Source organism: Lissotriton vulgaris, chromosome 1_1 (assembly GCF_964263255.1).
Source record: "Lissotriton vulgaris chromosome 1_1, aLisVul1.2, whole genome shotgun sequence".
In the NCBI taxonomy this organism is placed as follows: domain Eukaryota; kingdom Metazoa; phylum Chordata; class Amphibia; order Caudata; family Salamandridae; genus Lissotriton; species Lissotriton vulgaris.
The window spans coordinates 1,656,680,229-1,656,696,811 of NC_141685.1; the positions used below are offsets into that span (position 1 = coordinate 1,656,680,229).

At 45.4% G+C, this 16,583-nt stretch overlaps 1 protein-coding gene across 9 annotated transcripts in view; it reads left to right on the forward strand.

Annotated features, from left to right (window-relative positions):
• The window catches only part of IMPDH1 (inosine monophosphate dehydrogenase 1), a 526,992-nt gene that overhangs the window by 455,157 nt on the left and 55,252 nt on the right, over positions 1-16,583 (forward strand). For all 9 annotated transcript variants that reach the window (XM_086918881.1, XM_086918878.1, XM_086918879.1 and 6 more), the window contains 2 exons: positions 401-545; positions 1,923-2,066. In XM_086918881.1, the coding sequence (XP_086775007.1) occupies positions 401-545; positions 1,923-2,066 (289 nt within the window). The remainder of the gene's footprint in view (positions 1-400; positions 546-1,922; positions 2,067-16,583) is intronic.

Consider the following 16,583-nt stretch of genomic DNA (forward strand, 5'->3'; position numbering starts at 1 on the left):
TCTCTTCAACATCAGCTGAGAGTTTTGAGATGGCAGCCATTTCTTTGTATCCATCCCTGTGACTTGGCCTTGAATGTCATGGCAAAGTTAGATTTAAAAATAAAAAGTAAATGGCATGGAACCCAATTCCTCATTTGTGTCCTTAAGGTCTAGGGCTATAAGAGTGCTAACCTCATTTTGGAAATGGAATTCAAATGGGAGGAATAAGCTTTTGAAGGTGTGCTCAGTAACGTTTACAAAAATATTGAGCCAATAAAATTCATGAATGAACCAAGGGGGCGCACATGTAGTAGAGTTTGTGTTTATTATGGAGAGAGCTCTGAATTCTGTAGATGGTGTATTTTGCCAAAAGAACCATTCTAATGTGTTTGTTTCCTCTCTACTTGCATCTTCAAACAAGTAATGATGGGTTCATTGCTGGCGGCCACCACCGAGGCACCCGGAGAGTATTTCTTCTCTGATGGAGTACGGCTAAAAAAATACAGAGGCATGGGGTCCCTGGATGCTATGGAAAAGAGCACCAGCAGCCAAAAGCGATACTTCAGGTGAGGTGTAGACCACTTTATCTGTTGTTTGTGGGGCTTTGTTTATACCAGAATGATGTCAAGCAGCAAGAGATCCTTAATGAGCCAGGCATGAGTGACCCGAGCACCTGAGCTGTCCAACCGTTGTTTAAAAATTCAATTTGTTATAGATTTTTCATTTTCTACTAGGTCACAGCAAACCATGGTTTACTATAGAAGTATATTAGTTACATGTCCACAACCTGCAAATCTAGCATGTTTTAATCTAAGTGTAGAGTTAAGAGACACCTAACACATTAATATTCCACTTGATAAATTATTCCTTCCTGGGCTGATTGTCGCTTAAATGACTATTCTATTTTCGGACATCCTGGATACCTTCTAATGAAGCAAAAACTTCTCTTTCTAGGGTGACCCCACCTTTTCTTAACTGGCATTTTTTATTTTTTTTGTAACTATTCCTGGCTGTGTAATAACTCCACATGCAGGAAGTTGAACCAGTTGCGTATTAAAGTACTACATTATTGAAAACCCACTACTTCCTGTTTGGGAGCACACTAATCAGTGACATTGCTATTAGGTACACACTTAGTTGCATATGTTTGACCTGGGCTTGTTGCTCTTGACTGTGAATATCTCGTTTTCATTTTCAAGGAATTTTGAGCTTGGATCTGCAAGCGTAAAGCTTTTAATTGCTAACTTGTGCACGGACAAAAGCTCTATGGTAAGACGACCGTTCTGTATAAGAAAAGTATATGACAACTGCTGCAGGCTGGCCTCTTATATGCATCTGCCAAGTTCACTGCTCTCTTAACTGTCTACTTGAGGGTTGCATTAGCATTTTGGTGAGACGAATTAATCTGGCAGTTTTAGAATACTCTTTGGCCAAAATGACCACTTTAAATGCCAGAATTTGAACAATTTAATTAGTTTTGACAGGGTAGGGGTTTGCTAAAAAAATATTAAGTGGCTAATATTGAGACATGAGTAATATTTTCTGTAACCTTTTTTCTGGCACATGCTTTTTTAAAGGTGAAAACATAATGATAAAATTTTGGATGAAAGTAAACTGTAATACAAATAATTGTTGCAAAATTGGACAAGTCGCCTACCATTTAAATGCATGTCCTGCATTCTACAAATGGTGCCTGTGTCTAAAAATGTATATACATAACAGGGGGCATGGTGCTGGAGTCCAGCTGATGAAATAATTTGGAAGCACTCCGTATGGTTAATAACCATTATTCTGTCTAATGATTTAATAGTCTAGTTTAGGAGAATACCTTAAAACTGTAATTTTAAAGAATTGGTATTCATTTAAACATCTTGAAAATGTAATTTCCACAACTGTGCTGAATTGTTTTTCTTCTAACAATGTTTGTTCTCTTTTCTTTTCAGTGAGGGAGATAAGGTCAGAGTAGCACAGGGTGTCTCTGGCTCCATTCAAGACAAGGGCTCAATTCACAAGTTTGCTCCTTACCTGATAGCAGGTATTCAACATGGCTGCCAAGACATTGGGGCCAAGAGCCTCTCCATTTTACGGTAAGGGGTTAATTTTCCCTAAATTTCACATTGGAATTTGTTTAATGCATTCCTATTAAGCAACATTGGTGGAAATTGCCCTTTCCCTAGTTTCTCCAGAATTCTGGGGCCACTGTTTGACTTTTGCAAATATACAACCCCCCCCCCACCCCCCGTCGAGTATCTTGCATTTTTTTTTTTTTTTTAAACAAAGCGGACACTCCTCCACTGTTTGCATACAGGTTGGGAGGTCTTTTTCTGATTTTTCCTTTTCAACAGACGAGTTAGTGGCTTGACAAAGGGTGATAGAATGTAGATAAAAATTCATTAAAAATTCCAAAAATGATGGAGCAGCAGTCCTGTTAAACTTTTATCAAAAGTCTATCTTCATAAAGATTATCCTCTCTGAGCATTATGGAATGCTTTTAAAGCTGACTCCTCTAGAGGAGCAGTATTTTTCACACTGTCTGCTGCTTATTCAGCTCCATACCTTTGTTTCTTTCCCAGTTTTCTATGGGTAAAGGTTGTACCCATTTGTTGTTCCACATAGTCATTGCTCGTTTTCCTACACTCCGCACGCGCTACCCTCCGCAGTGGTGCAGCTGTTTTAGCCCCATGCCGCACTCTGTGCTGCCACAGTGCGACAGCCCAGGCAGTAGAAGCCATTCTTCAGTTTTTGTTTTTTTTAAAAAACATTTTTATAAAAAAAAAAAAAGTCATTCTTCTGCCCACAGACAAGGCTCAAATGGGGAGTTGGAGAAGATGCACCCTGGACCCTTCTAGAGGACCGTGGCTGTAGGCCAGATTGCTGCAGCAATGAGAGCACTCACCAGATCGGAGTGGTACGCTGAACTGACAAGAGGCAGCCATGTTATCAGCTGAGCCAGGCCTTAGGGTTCACATTCTTAACAGCTAAAAAAAAGTGGTCGAGGCATATGAGCTGCAGATTGCACACTGTTGCATAGGTCACCATCTAGTGTTGGGCCCGTATGTTTGCACTTCTTTTTGTCCTGAAAAGTCTTTGGAAGTCACGAGATAGGTGACTCCTCCTTTGGATCACATTGCGCATGGGCGTCCGCTCCATCCTTAGATTGCTTTTTTCTGCCATCGGGCTCCGATGTGTTTCCTGCGCTCCGGTTTGGAATGGATTCTTCTTCGGCGCGCAGTCCTTCACCCTTTCAGACGGTATTGTCTCGAACGTGTTTCCCAATCAACGCGAGTCTCAACAACTTCGAAGTCTCCGACCGTCGACGAAGACCTTCGGGCCTACCTGGGCCTTATACTCCGGCTCATAGAAAGGACGCCATTCAAGAAGTGTTCTCAATGTGAGTCGAAGTTTCCCCACACCGATCTCCATGAGGTGTGCAACCTCTGCCTCTCACCGGAGCACGAGGCCAGAGACTGTTCAGCTTGCGCCTCCTTCCGCTCCAAAAAGGCAATTCCGGACCGACGAGCTCGAATGACCATGGCTCGCTTGTCATGTTTGATCCCCGATGACATCTTTCAAGAGGGCGTCGATGTGCCAGAACAAGAGCCGGTCGAACAAGGCACCGGCAGCGACTCCGAAGCAGAGGTCTCGGATGTCGAGGACATCACTTCGGCACAGCGGGTCGTAAGTACATTTGTCGACCCCGACCCTTCCTTGACACCCTCGAAAAAGGCTATGGTCACACCTTCACCGTCTGGCCCAGGTGCACACTGAGAGACTGCTTCCCATGCCCTGCCTTCGGGCCCGTTAAAGAAGCTTACTAAGCCTTCAGGCGTCTTGGGCTTGAGTCAGTCTACCCCTGGTACCGACACACACCTACCGGCACCGAAAAAGAAGCCGTCCTCTTCCTCATCCACGCCGACAGCTGCTTCCACATCCAAGCACTCGGTGCCGAAAACTGGCACCGGCTCCTCCACACCGAAAACACACTCGGAGCCAAACAAAAAACTGCCACCAAAGGGCCCGACTCCCATGCCACGGAGCCGAAAAAGGCCTCAGAACCGAGGAAACACGTTCCACCGGCCAACGGCACTTCAAAAGGTCACGGTTCAAAGCCAAAAAAACATAAAACCGCTACTGAGTCTGTGCCAAAAAAGCCTATGGAACCAAAGACCTCGGCACCGAAGGGTCTATGTTCCACAGAAGAACTATTCCGACAAGATCCTTCCCAAAAAACTCTTGTAAAGGATCCCAAAACTGGTCACTTGACTCTTAGCTCCAAGAAACGACCACTAGATGCGCCTGCATCAGCTCCTCCTCCTAAAAAGGACATTGCAACCTCTCCAGAAGATTTTCTCATGGACACTTTTGACCGCACACAAGTCCACCTCAATTCTACCCATGCTTAAGAGGGTCATTAAGCATTCACCAGAGGTGTTCAAAGATCTAGTCAGGACTCTAATCATTAAACCCCGGATAGAGAAAGTATAAGGCTGCCCCTAAAGATCCAGTCTACATTAAAGGCCCCGCACCAGTAGACTCCCTTGTAGTCTCCAATGCGCGAAAAAGGGCCAATTCGTAAACATCAGGTGAGGCCGCCCCACCAGATAAGGAGCGTAAGCTTCTGGACGCCTCTGGCAAACGAACGGCGTCACAGGCAGCATACATATGGCGCATCGCCAATACTCAAGCACTATTAGCGAGGTACGGCAGGGCACATTAAGATGAATCCATAATGCAGCACCTCCCAGATAAATATAAAAATAGGTCCAATGAACTAAGTCAAGAAGGTAAAACTATCACCAATTCCTCCATCCGTTGTGCCCTAGATGTGGTTAATTGCCCTGCTTCAAGGGCAATTAACACCAGTGTCATTTTGTGTAGGCATGCCTGGCTACGCATTTCAGGTTTCAAACCGGAAGTCCAGAGTTCCATCCTCAATCAACCATTCGATGAGCAACACCTATTTGGCCCTAATGTTGACGTATCCCTTGAGAAAATGAAAAAGGATACCGACACAGCTAAATCTACGGGAGCCTTGCAGACGCAAGCTCCCAGACGCTCCTTTTGTCGCTCATCCTACAGAAGCACCACCAGAGGCTACTCCTCAGATAGCCCCTCCACTTCTTACAAAACCCCCACCCAATCCACCTTCACTAGAGGCTACCAAAGAGGTGGTTACAGGGGTAACCATAACAAAGGCAGAGGCAAGACTAACACCTCCCGTTCTGCCTCCACCCCTACCCAATCACTTCCCCCACAACATTCCACTCCAGTTGGGGGAAGACTCCAACAATTCCTTCCTGTCTGGGCCAACATCACATCAGACAGGTGGGTGCAACAGATAATTCAATCCGGTTACTGTCTCGAACCAACATCTACTCCCCCCAAACATACCATCCAAACAGCGTCCAATGTCACAAGAACATTTTTTACTGCTAAAGCAAGAGGTAATATCCCTCTTACAAAAAAGTGCAATAGAACCAGTACCCTTGCACCAACAAAATAAAGGAGTTTACTCCCTGTATTTTCTTATCCCAAAGAAGGACGGCTCTCTAAGGCTTTTTTCTAGACCTCAGACCCCTAAACCTGTACATACAATTAGACCATTTCCACATGGTCACACTCCAGCAGGTCCTTCCTCTTCTTTAACAAAACAACTTCCTTGCTACCATAGATCTCAAGGACGCCTATTTCCACATTCCCATTCACACCCCTCACAGAAAAGATCTCAAATTTGTAGTGGACCGTCAGCACTACCAATTCAAGGTACTCCCATTCGGAGTCGCAACAGCACCGTGAGTGTTTACCAAGTGCCTAGCGGTGGTAACAGCACACTTAAGAAGCCAACACATTCACGTCTTCCCATATCTCGACGACTAGCTCATAAAAGCCAGCTCATACAGCCAGTGTGTGCAACACACCCACACCACTATCCAACTACTACACAACCTGGGGTGCACAGTAAACAACACCAAGTCCCATCTGCAACCGTTCCACATACAACAATACCTCGGGGCTACAATAAACACCTCAACACCTCAACAGCGCTAGCTTATCCCTCTCCTGCCAGAATAGCAAACATGCAAGCTCTTCTAACAAAATTTCAACCGGAACACTCTCTTCCAGCTCGCGTGTTCATGCAACTCATAGGGATGATGGCCTCTTACATATTCATGGTGCCTCATGAAAGTCTCCAGATGCGTCTTCTTCAAGAGTGCTTAGCACGCCAATGGAACCAGGCTCAAGTTCAATTAACCCCTTCGATCCTCATGACGGAATGGTTCCGTCATGAGCATCGGTTGAGCTGTGCTCATGACGGAACCATTCCGTCATGACCACACCCATTAACATTGGGGCCCAGCACTGGTGATAAATCTGGGCAGCAGTCAAGGTGTTAACAGATCTAGTGTTTGTGGCCGGTCGTACTCCCCGCTCTCTGCAAAGGTGGAACACCAAAAACCTTTCCAAGTGCGACCATTCCTGAAGCCAATTCCTCAAATAGTCATGACCGCGGACGCATCACTCTCCGGCTGGGGAGCTCACCTACTGCAACACACCATTCAGGGAAGGTGGACACCACAACAAAAGTTACTCCACATCAACCACCTAGAGTTACTAGCCATATTCCTAGCCTGAAAGGCATTCCAAAAGCAATTATCCAGTATTAGGGGTATCTTTCATAAATTCACATGCCTGAATCATTCCCCGTCATCTGGGTGGGAGTCCCCGGTACATAAAGAGTAATGTCATGAAGACTTATACATAGTAATAGGCCAGAGGCCTCTCATTAGTAACATATCCATGTCCTTTTGTAAAAAAGGACCAAACTTTGGCCAAGAGCCAATCAGCTATTACCACCCTCTAGAACCTTCCTGGAAGGAGCCCTAGTCCATCAGATTTTCTACTGCACGTCGTGCTAAGGGAGTCTCCACTGAGCTCTGCTCAGCTTTCCTGTATTTCTGGATTTTTTCCACAAATTTTCTCTCAGAATTATTTTTCTGTGAGGGGTTTTCAGTTCACCATGGCTTTTTAGACCTTGTGCCTCTTGTGGCAAAAAGAGGCTTCATGTAGATGACGGGCATGAGGACTACCTTTATTGTCTCTACCCTGACCACTCTGCAAAGGATTGCAAAGTCTGCCGCACTTTTTCGGCTAAAACTCTCAAGGACATAGAGGGCCGCCTGTTGATATGGCTTCAGAGACTGAAAGACAAGGACCAGGCAGTCTCTTCAGGTGAGAGTGAGTGTTCCATCAGGAGTGCACATTCCTCTCCCAAAAGGCCTAGAACGTCATCCCGAGGACCATCTTTGGAGCCACCTCAAAAGAAGACGCCCAAGTCTTCAGAGGTTCGTTCAAAGACCATGGCTGTGAAGGTTTCTCTTCAGGATCCTACCTTCAAGAAACCTTTCACGACGTCTTCAGCTCTGCCTGTGACGGCGTCGACAGCAACTATCTCCACGTCGGTGGCGTCATACTTGTCGTCCACGTCGAGGACCACTACATCCTCGTCGTCGACGGGTAGGTCTGTTTCATCTATTATTGTGATCAAGAAATCGTCGACGACGCCACAGTCGACGAGCGCTTCCTCGTCGACAAAATCCTCATCGACGATAAAGGCTCCATCGACAACTTCATCGTCGACTAAGTCGTCAACGAGATTTTCGACGTCGACACCAGCGTTGACTAAGCCGTCGACGACGGCTTCTAGATTGATTGTCGACGTTCCCCCGTCGACGACCACCCCGTCGACGGGCTCGACGACGATAGCGTCTCCTCCTTTGAAGTATGCATATACGCACTTCAAGATTACTAAGCGTACTCTGACGCCGTAATTGACCTCTCCGAGCAGAGTCCAGGCACTACCACCTCCTCATCTTCTGGACACTGAAGACTCTGATGAGGGCTCTATGTTTCAAACAGCAACCAGCCCATCTGAATTACACGTAAAACTTCATGAAAGTTCAGATTGTGAAGACCAAGAACAGGATGAAGTGGAATACCAGGAGGAATACCAGCCTCCTCCTCCTCCTCCTCCTCCTTCTTCACAGCCTATGCTGTGTCTCCCAGCATCCATAGTGACAGATCTGCAGTTTTCGATTGCTGACTACAAACAGAGGTTTTCTTCCACTCCTCCTCCACCGCCAGTAGTGTCACCTCCACCTAGACCTCTGCCTCCACCTCTAGTGCTTCAACCAAACCCTGCTCCTTCGCGTCCTCCTCCATCCTCAGATGAGGAAGAAGAAAAAGAAGAGCAACAACGTGACTTCAGGACACACAGGACGAATGGGATGACTACGTTATTCCATGTCCCGCATCCTCTGTACTACCACAAGCAGATTCGCCCCAGAAGACATTGGAGGATTCCATAATATCCTAGAAAGGGCGGCGTTGTGTTTTAAAATCCAAATGACCACAGAACAGGACTGCTTCCTTTACGATTTTAAGGAACCATTCAAAAAGGCTGTTCGGGCCATTCCCATCATTGAATATGTTTGGGACCAAGGGGTGAAAATAATGCAAAACCCTTCATCTTTGCCTCCAGTTCTGCCCAGACTGGACAAAAAATATAGGGCTCAGGAAACTGCTCCAGCTTGCTTTACTGACCATCCAAAGCTGGACTCGGTCATTACTCAGTCAGCGCAGCGCAAATCAAAACATCCATCTGCTGCGCTGACGGAGCCGCCAGATAAGGAGGGCAGAAAACTTGACAAAATTGGAAACGGTTTTCCTCTATGTCAGCACTAACAGTGCGTGCAGCAAACTCTTTGGCACTGTTAGGACGATACAACCGTCAGATGTGGGCTGATATCGCCACATATTTGGGATCACTGTCAGAAGAACAGAAGGAAGAGGCAAAAAAGATTCTCCTTGAAGGCGAACGTTCAGCCTCAGAGATGATTGATGTTGCAATGGATATCGCATCCACGGGGTTCCGTCAGCTGGCAGGAGCTGCAGTCCTGAGGCGACAAGGTTGGCTCAAAGCAACATCTTTCCGACCTGAAGTGCAGACTAAAGTATTAGACATGCCGTATGATGGCCAACTTCTGTTTGGACAACACATCGATGAGATGCTTCAAGGTATCTAAAAAGATACTAATACCGCAAAGGCACTAGGTACCCTCCAGTATAAAAATCCTCCAAAAGGGCAAGGGATTCTACTCCTGATTCTTCTTAATTCGTGAGAAGGAGAAAAAATGGAGACCTATATTGGACTTAAGAGATCTCAAAAAATTCCTCAAGAAACGGTCATTTCGTATGGTGTCCATCCAGGAGGTGCTGCAACTCCTCAATGCGAACAACTTTATGTTGTTGTCTTTAGACCTTCAAGACGCTTACTTTCATATACCGATCCACAGAAACCACAAGCAAGTCCTCAGGTTCGCTGTGGCTGGCAAACACTACCAGTTTCGGGTATTGCCCTTCGGCCTTAAGTCGGCACCACGCATTTTTACAAAATGCCTGTCTCCAGTAGCAGCGTACCTCCGCCAACATCACCAGGTCTTCCCGTACTTAGACGACTGGCTCGTCAAGGCACCTACTTTCGCAGGCGTGACCAAGTCCTCCAACGCCTGTCTTCAACTCTTCAACGACCTGGGACTTACTCTCAACCAAGAGAAATCTGTCCTTCAGCCGTCCCAGCGCCTCCCTTTCCTTGGTGCTGTCCTAGATACAGCCCAGAAAAAGGCTTTTCCTTCACAGGAGCGTCAAGTCGAGATGATGTCCTTGGCTGCCCGGATTCAGGCCAAAAAGACCATCACGGTGCGCCTCACAAATCCTTGTTAGGAATGATGTCCTCGAACATCCTGTTAGTTCCATACTGCTGCCTTCGTATGCGTCCACTTCAGGAGGCGCTATCCACTCAGTGGATCCAATGTACAGGATCTTTCGACGATGTGAACCGGATAACTCCTTCCATTGTCCAAGCTCTACACTGGTGGCTTTACCCACAGAATCTTATGCAGGGTCTTCCGTTCCTTCTTCCAGTTTCGCCACATGTGATAACCACAGATGCGTCCTTAGAAGGATGGGGCGCGTTCCTTCAGGAACTCCAGATCAACGGGCAGTGGTCCCCTGCAGAGAAACAACTGCACATAAACCTTCTCGAGTTAAGAGCAGTCTACCTTGCGCTCAGAGCGTTCTTGCCCCGGATCAAGGATTCCCCAGTGCTTGTGAGAACAGACAACACCACCACAATGCACTATCTAAACAAACAGGGTGGAACTCGCTCTTTGACGTTGTCTCAAGAATCTCAACAGATTTGGAAATGGCTACTTCAAAACAACATTTCCCTTCGGGCACAGTACGTCCCAGGGCTGGACAATATCCTGGCGGACTCTGAGCAGACAAGGCTCTGTATGCCACGAGTGGGAGCTGGATCAACAACTTCTCAACTCTATATTCTCCCGATGGGGCAGGCCTCACCGGAATCTGTTTGCAACCAAACACAACGCAAAATGCCAACATTACGCAAGCTGGCATCCCCAGAAGGGATCTCTAGGCAATGCATTTTCGATCGCATGGTGCAACGTCTTTGCATACGCATTTCCCCTAACTCCCAGGGTCCTCCGGAAACTGAAGGCAGAGCATTGCACCCTGATCTTGGTAGCCCCAGCGTGGCCGCGCCAACACTGGTTTACGGAGCTTCATCTCCTATCACTGGAACTGCTGATCCCATTCAGACCATGCCCAACTCTCCTCACGATGAACCACGGGCAAGTCCAGCATCCGGATCCAGCATCTCTCAAATTATCGGCTTGGCTCCTGAGTTCAGAGAATTCCAGAACTTAGACATTCCTCAGGAATGCAGGGAGGTCTTAGCTCAGGCTCGGGCCGACAGTACCAACAAGACGTATTCCCTGAAATGGAAAAGGTTCTGTATATGGTGTAAAGCAAACCACATACACCCTTTTTCGTCATCACCTGCACAAATTCTGCCTTACCGTCTCCATTTGGCAAACTCAGGATTGGCCCATGCTTCAATAAAGGTTCACCTGGCGGCCAGGTCTCGTTTCAGGCGTTCTTCATCTGGTGCTTCCCTCTGGTCCAATAGACTTGTTAAACAGTTTCTGAAAGGCCTGTTCAGAACGTTTCCTCCGGTGAGAGCTTTACCACCTACCTGGCAACTAAACATTGTGCTTGCTCAATTGATGAAACATCCCTTTGAGCCAATACACAGAGCCAACATCAAATACCTTTCTTGGAAAAGGCGAGTAAGTGAACTTCAAGCCTTCTCCATTCAAGATCCTTTCCTGCAGTTCAAACAGGACAGAGTGATTCTAAGGACCAACCCTAAATTCATTCCTAAGGTTCCATCCTTTCTTCCCAAATCCACTTTCCGCAGCAGAAAGCTATCCACTCTCTAGACCTTAAACTTTGTCTGAAGTTCTACATCCACAGAACAGAACAATTTCGAAAATGCAACCAACTATTCGTTGCCTTTAGCAGACCCAGAAAATGTCTTCCATTGATTAAGCAGAGCATTTCACGTTGGATCTCTGCAGCCATTGCTTTCTGCCATCAACAAGCAGGACATCCTCTGCATTCCAAAGTTCGGGCTTATTCCACTAGAGCGGTCTCAACCTCAATGGCGCTTTTTGCAGGAGTACCCATTGTTGACATATGCAGAGCGGAGACATGGAAGACGCCGCATACGTTCACCAGGCACTACTGCTTGGATACCTAACTTATGAAAGATGCAGCAGTGTGACAAGCTGTGCTCCGTCATTTATTTCACTAGAGGTGAGCCTTCTCTTTCATCCCACCTTCCTACTGTCTGCTTGCACATTTCTCTTTTATATGGTATTTTGGTACTTGCTATATTTCACAATTGATATGTTATTATCAAGAGATTTTACATGTTGTACCATTCGAAATGTGCTGATGATTGCTTGCTACTCTGATTCAGGCATGTGAAACTATGAAAGATACCCCTAATACTGGATAAGAAATGCGTTACTTACCTGTAACTGCAGTTATCCAGTATTGGTATCTTTCATAGATTCACATGCAACCCACCCACCTCTCCTGGAAGGGCTCACCTTGGTTCTCTCAGTAGGTACTACTTAGCACTGTTCTTACGAAAATCTGAGGGACTAGGGCTCCTTCCAGGAAGGTTCTAGAGGGTGGTGATAGCTGATTGGCTCTTGGCCAAAGTTTGGTCCTTTTTAGTTTGGTCCTTTTTTTACAAAAGGACAAGGATATGCTACTAATGAGAGGCCTCTGGCCTATTACTATGTATATGTCTTTATGACATTACTCTTTTTATTTACCGGGGACTCCCACCCTGACGGGGAATGATTCAGGCATGTGAATCTATGAAAGATACCAATAATGGATAACTGCAGTTACAGGTAAGTAATGCATTTCATATCAGGCAAGGCTGTCTTAGTCCGCACGGACAACATGACAGCCATGTACTACATACAAAAACAAAGCGGGACACACTCTCTGCAACTCTGTTAGCTAGCACAGAGCATATGGATTTGGGCTATACCTCAGAACATCTTTCTCTTAGCCCAACATGTTCCAGGGGAACAAAACCTAGCCGATCTGTTGAGCCGTCAAACACAACAGATCCACGAGTGAGAACTTAATCCACAAGTTCTTCAACCGTTCTTTCAAATGTGAGGACAACCTCAGATAGACCTCTTCGCCACCCACGAAAAACGCCAAATGCCCAAGCTTCGCCGCCAGATATCAACGCCCACTATCCAAAGGCAATGCGATATGGATGAACTGGTCAGGCAGATTTGCGTACGCTTTTCCACCTCTCCCACACATTCCACTAGTGATGCGCAAAATACAGCAACATTCCCTAACTCTCATTCTAGTTGCTCCAACTTGGGCCAGACAACCCTGGTACACCAGATTGCTACAACTTTCAGTAGTACCGCACCAAAAGCTATATCTATCTCCACGCCTCAACCCAGAACCATGGAGAGATCAGACACACAGCTCAGCTCAACCTTGCGATCTGGGTCCTGAGGTCCTAGAATTCGGTTAGCTTAACCTTCCCCCTGACCGTATGAACATTATTGAAGAAGCTAGACGTCCCACCACTAGGGCATGCTATGCAGCCAAGTGGAAACGTTTTGCAATTTATTGCCTTAACAACATCATCCCCTAGATGTGTCTATTCAACACATAATAGGTTACTTACTACACCTCCCAAGATGTAACTTAGCCTACACGTCTATTAGCCTGCATCTTGCTGCCATGGCAGCATATCTACAAAATAGACTGCATCTATCACTTTTCAAAGTGCCTGCCATAAAAAGCCTTTATGGAAGGCTTTAAAAGAATAATTCCTCCCAGAGCACCACCTTCACCTGTTTGGAATTTAAATGTTTTTTTCACATGGCTAATGGGACCTCCCTTTGAACCTTTACATAAATGTGAGCTACAATTTTTAGCATGGAAAATTGCTTTCATAGTTACTATTACTTCTCTACAAAGAGTTAGTGAACTACAAGCACTAAGGATTCAGGAACCTTTTCCGCAGATGCATCATAATAAGGTTGTTCTCCAAACTAATCCTAAATTTCTTCGTAAAGTCCTTTCTCCCTTCCACCTCAACCAATCTGTTGAGCTGCCTGTTTTCTTCACGCAGCAACAAACAGTTGCGGAAAGAGCTCTTCATACCTTAGATGCCAAAAGAGAATTGCTTTACTACATCGAGCGAACACAACCCTTACGTAAGACCAAACAACTTTATGTGTCTTTCTCACCACCACACAAAGGCAACCCATATCAAAATGTGGAATGGCTAGGTGGATTGTCAAATGCATACAAATTTGCTACCACAAAGCTAAACGTACGTTATCTGTTCCTCCTAAAGCTCACTCCACAAGAAAGATAGGGGCTTCAATGGCTTTTTTAGGGAACATTCCCTTGGGTATCTGTAAAGCAGCTACATGGTCTACACCGCACACATTCACAAAACACTATTGTGTAGATGTGCAAACTATACACAAGCTACTGTGGGCCAGGCTGTACTCAAAACACTATTTCAAATTACTGCAAGAGATACTGGTGGTCGCCGCTAAGAGGGGGTACTGCTATATAATCTATGCAACAGTGTGTAATCTTAATCTCAAATGCCTCGAATGGAAAATGCTACTTACCAGTATGCATCTGTTCTTGGCATGTAGAGCTGCAGAGTTGCACACGCCCACCCGCCTACCTTTATCTGTTCCAGTATTATCTTAATTAGATACAGCTTACATGAGCATCCTTCCTGTTTCTTACAAAGCTCCATCATTTCCCTTCTGGCGAAGAACAATCTAAGGATAGAGCGGATGCCCATGCACAATGTGATCCAAAGGAGGAGTCTCCTTTCTTGTGACTTCCAAAGACTTTTCAGGACAAAAACAAGTGCAAACATCCGGGCCCAACACTAGATGGCAATCTATGCAACAATGTGTAACTCTGCAGCTCTACATGCCAAGAACACATTTTCTGTTCTTTTCTCATCAGCTGAGATGCTCCATTACATATATAAAAAAGTTTTACAACTGGGCAGAAAGAGGCACCTCAAATAAAGTGAGAATTTAAACTAGTGCAACTTTTAAGTCTATACTTCTAAAAACCTTTGAGTTTCTCTCTGTCGATGTGAACAAAGTGATCACGTCACAGCATGGACGTATTTGGCTTGGTCTGTGTTCCAATTTTTTCCTTCACTGGAGTTCATGCACTTTTTGTTTCACTCGTTTTCATGCATCTGTGAGTAGTATAATAGTCTGCAATTATAGATCAAGTGAAATAAAGCTAGCATTGTGTTTCAAATCTAAAGATTTGAAACATAAATCCTCCCCAAGCCATCTCGAGTGAATGACCGGCAAAAGAAAACCATCTGCCACGCTGACTAATAAAAGCCATAGAAATGAGGGCGACAAGAAAGCCAACAAATGGTAATTAATTAGAGGGCTCCAAGCCCTTTTTAGACCGACATAGTAGATCTTAAGCGACAGCACATGCGTTGCCTCAGGTAAGACCTAAAAACGACTTTGCATACATATTTAAATGATAATGGATCACTTGCAAGGTCGGAACTAGTCAGTGCTTGGCTGTCCATGAAAGGTCTTCGAATTAGGGTTATTTTCTACCTTTACATCAAATGAAGATAAGGAACACATGCTTCCAGTGAAACATTCTGCACCTAGAGTTCAGGTTTTATCTTTCAGCCGCCAATCAGGAGCAAGGTTTTTTTTTGGCGCTAGTGTAAAAGCTCACTTTAGAAGGGAATGATGGCATGTACACCAATACATGGGCTACTATAGTAATGGAGCAGGTGTGAGTGCCTTTCAAGCTAAAGGCAAAATAGACTTGCTGTGTTGGTGAATTGGATGTGCAGTCTTGGGTTGTCAGTAAATCAAATTACAATCGCACTCACAGAACCAAATGCAGTTTCTGCAGCAGGCCTTTATTTGTATGGCACAGGAATTGATGATGCCATCGCCAAGCAGGTGTTTTTCGTATCTGAACCGTTGAGAAAATTCTCAACCATGTAGGCATGTACAATTATTTTTTTCTTCCTTTCTGAGGTTGATTTCTTCTTATAGACTGACCATTTCAAGTAATTCAGTAGTCCGTGAAGTTAAACCACTGAAATGTATTTCAGCGATATCAAGCCTTCATACATTTGTTATGTATGTGAAAAAACCACTCTGTCTACTAAAGTGCCCCCCATCGCAGTCACCCAGCCTCCTTCCCCGTTCACTCGGACTTCAGTCAATAGTGGTGGCACAGAACTGCCACCATAGATTCAATAAATCTTTCGTTCTGGAGGCCCAACCTGAATGGGCTTGTTAGTGAGAACTCAAATTGCAACTACTTGTCTCCAACATGGATCACCATCAATCCCTGGAGAAAGCCTTCTCAGTTTGTTGGTACAGCAGATAGCTTGAAGGCAGTGGCGGCTGCCTCTGAACGGGTGGGGGGTAAGCAGAAGGGGAGGGGGGGGGGGCGTGCAAAGGGGGTATTCATTTTTTTCCCTGCTTTTCCTCACCACACGCCTCTCCTCAATCTTGCCTTCTTGGGATTGTTCTCCTAGGGGCTATGTAGCACAGCCCAACGGAGAACATGCCAACTGCGCATAAATGTTTGGCCGGCCCGAGAGGGCATGTGAAAGAGTCATGCGCAAGTAGGGAGGGAGTGCAAACCACTCCTGCTCCCTCGGCGGCGGCAAGCCAGCCCCGCCCACCCTGAGCCGCAAAGGAAAATAAAACGATAACTTCTTGTTGTTATGATTTTATTTTTATTTTTCGCTGTTCAACAAGCAGTGGGGCTATTATTTTATTTTTATTTTCCACTGTTCAACAAGCAGTGGGACTACTGCTTGAAGGTTTTCCTGCTCCTGATTGAAGACGTTTTTAGTAGATTTGCATTACGCTTGAACTAGTTGGTTGACTTTTGTAAAGTAGTTGAAGAAAATAAGTAGGAGTATCCTGTTCTTCTATTTCAGTGTATTTTATTATGTACTGAAAACCAATTAAACTCATCACTGCAGTAAATGTGTTCTGTGCTCAATACATTTTCCGTACAGAACACAATATACTCGTGGTCTTGATCTTGGTTTCAAGATCAGTTGTTATCCAGAACAGAGCTTA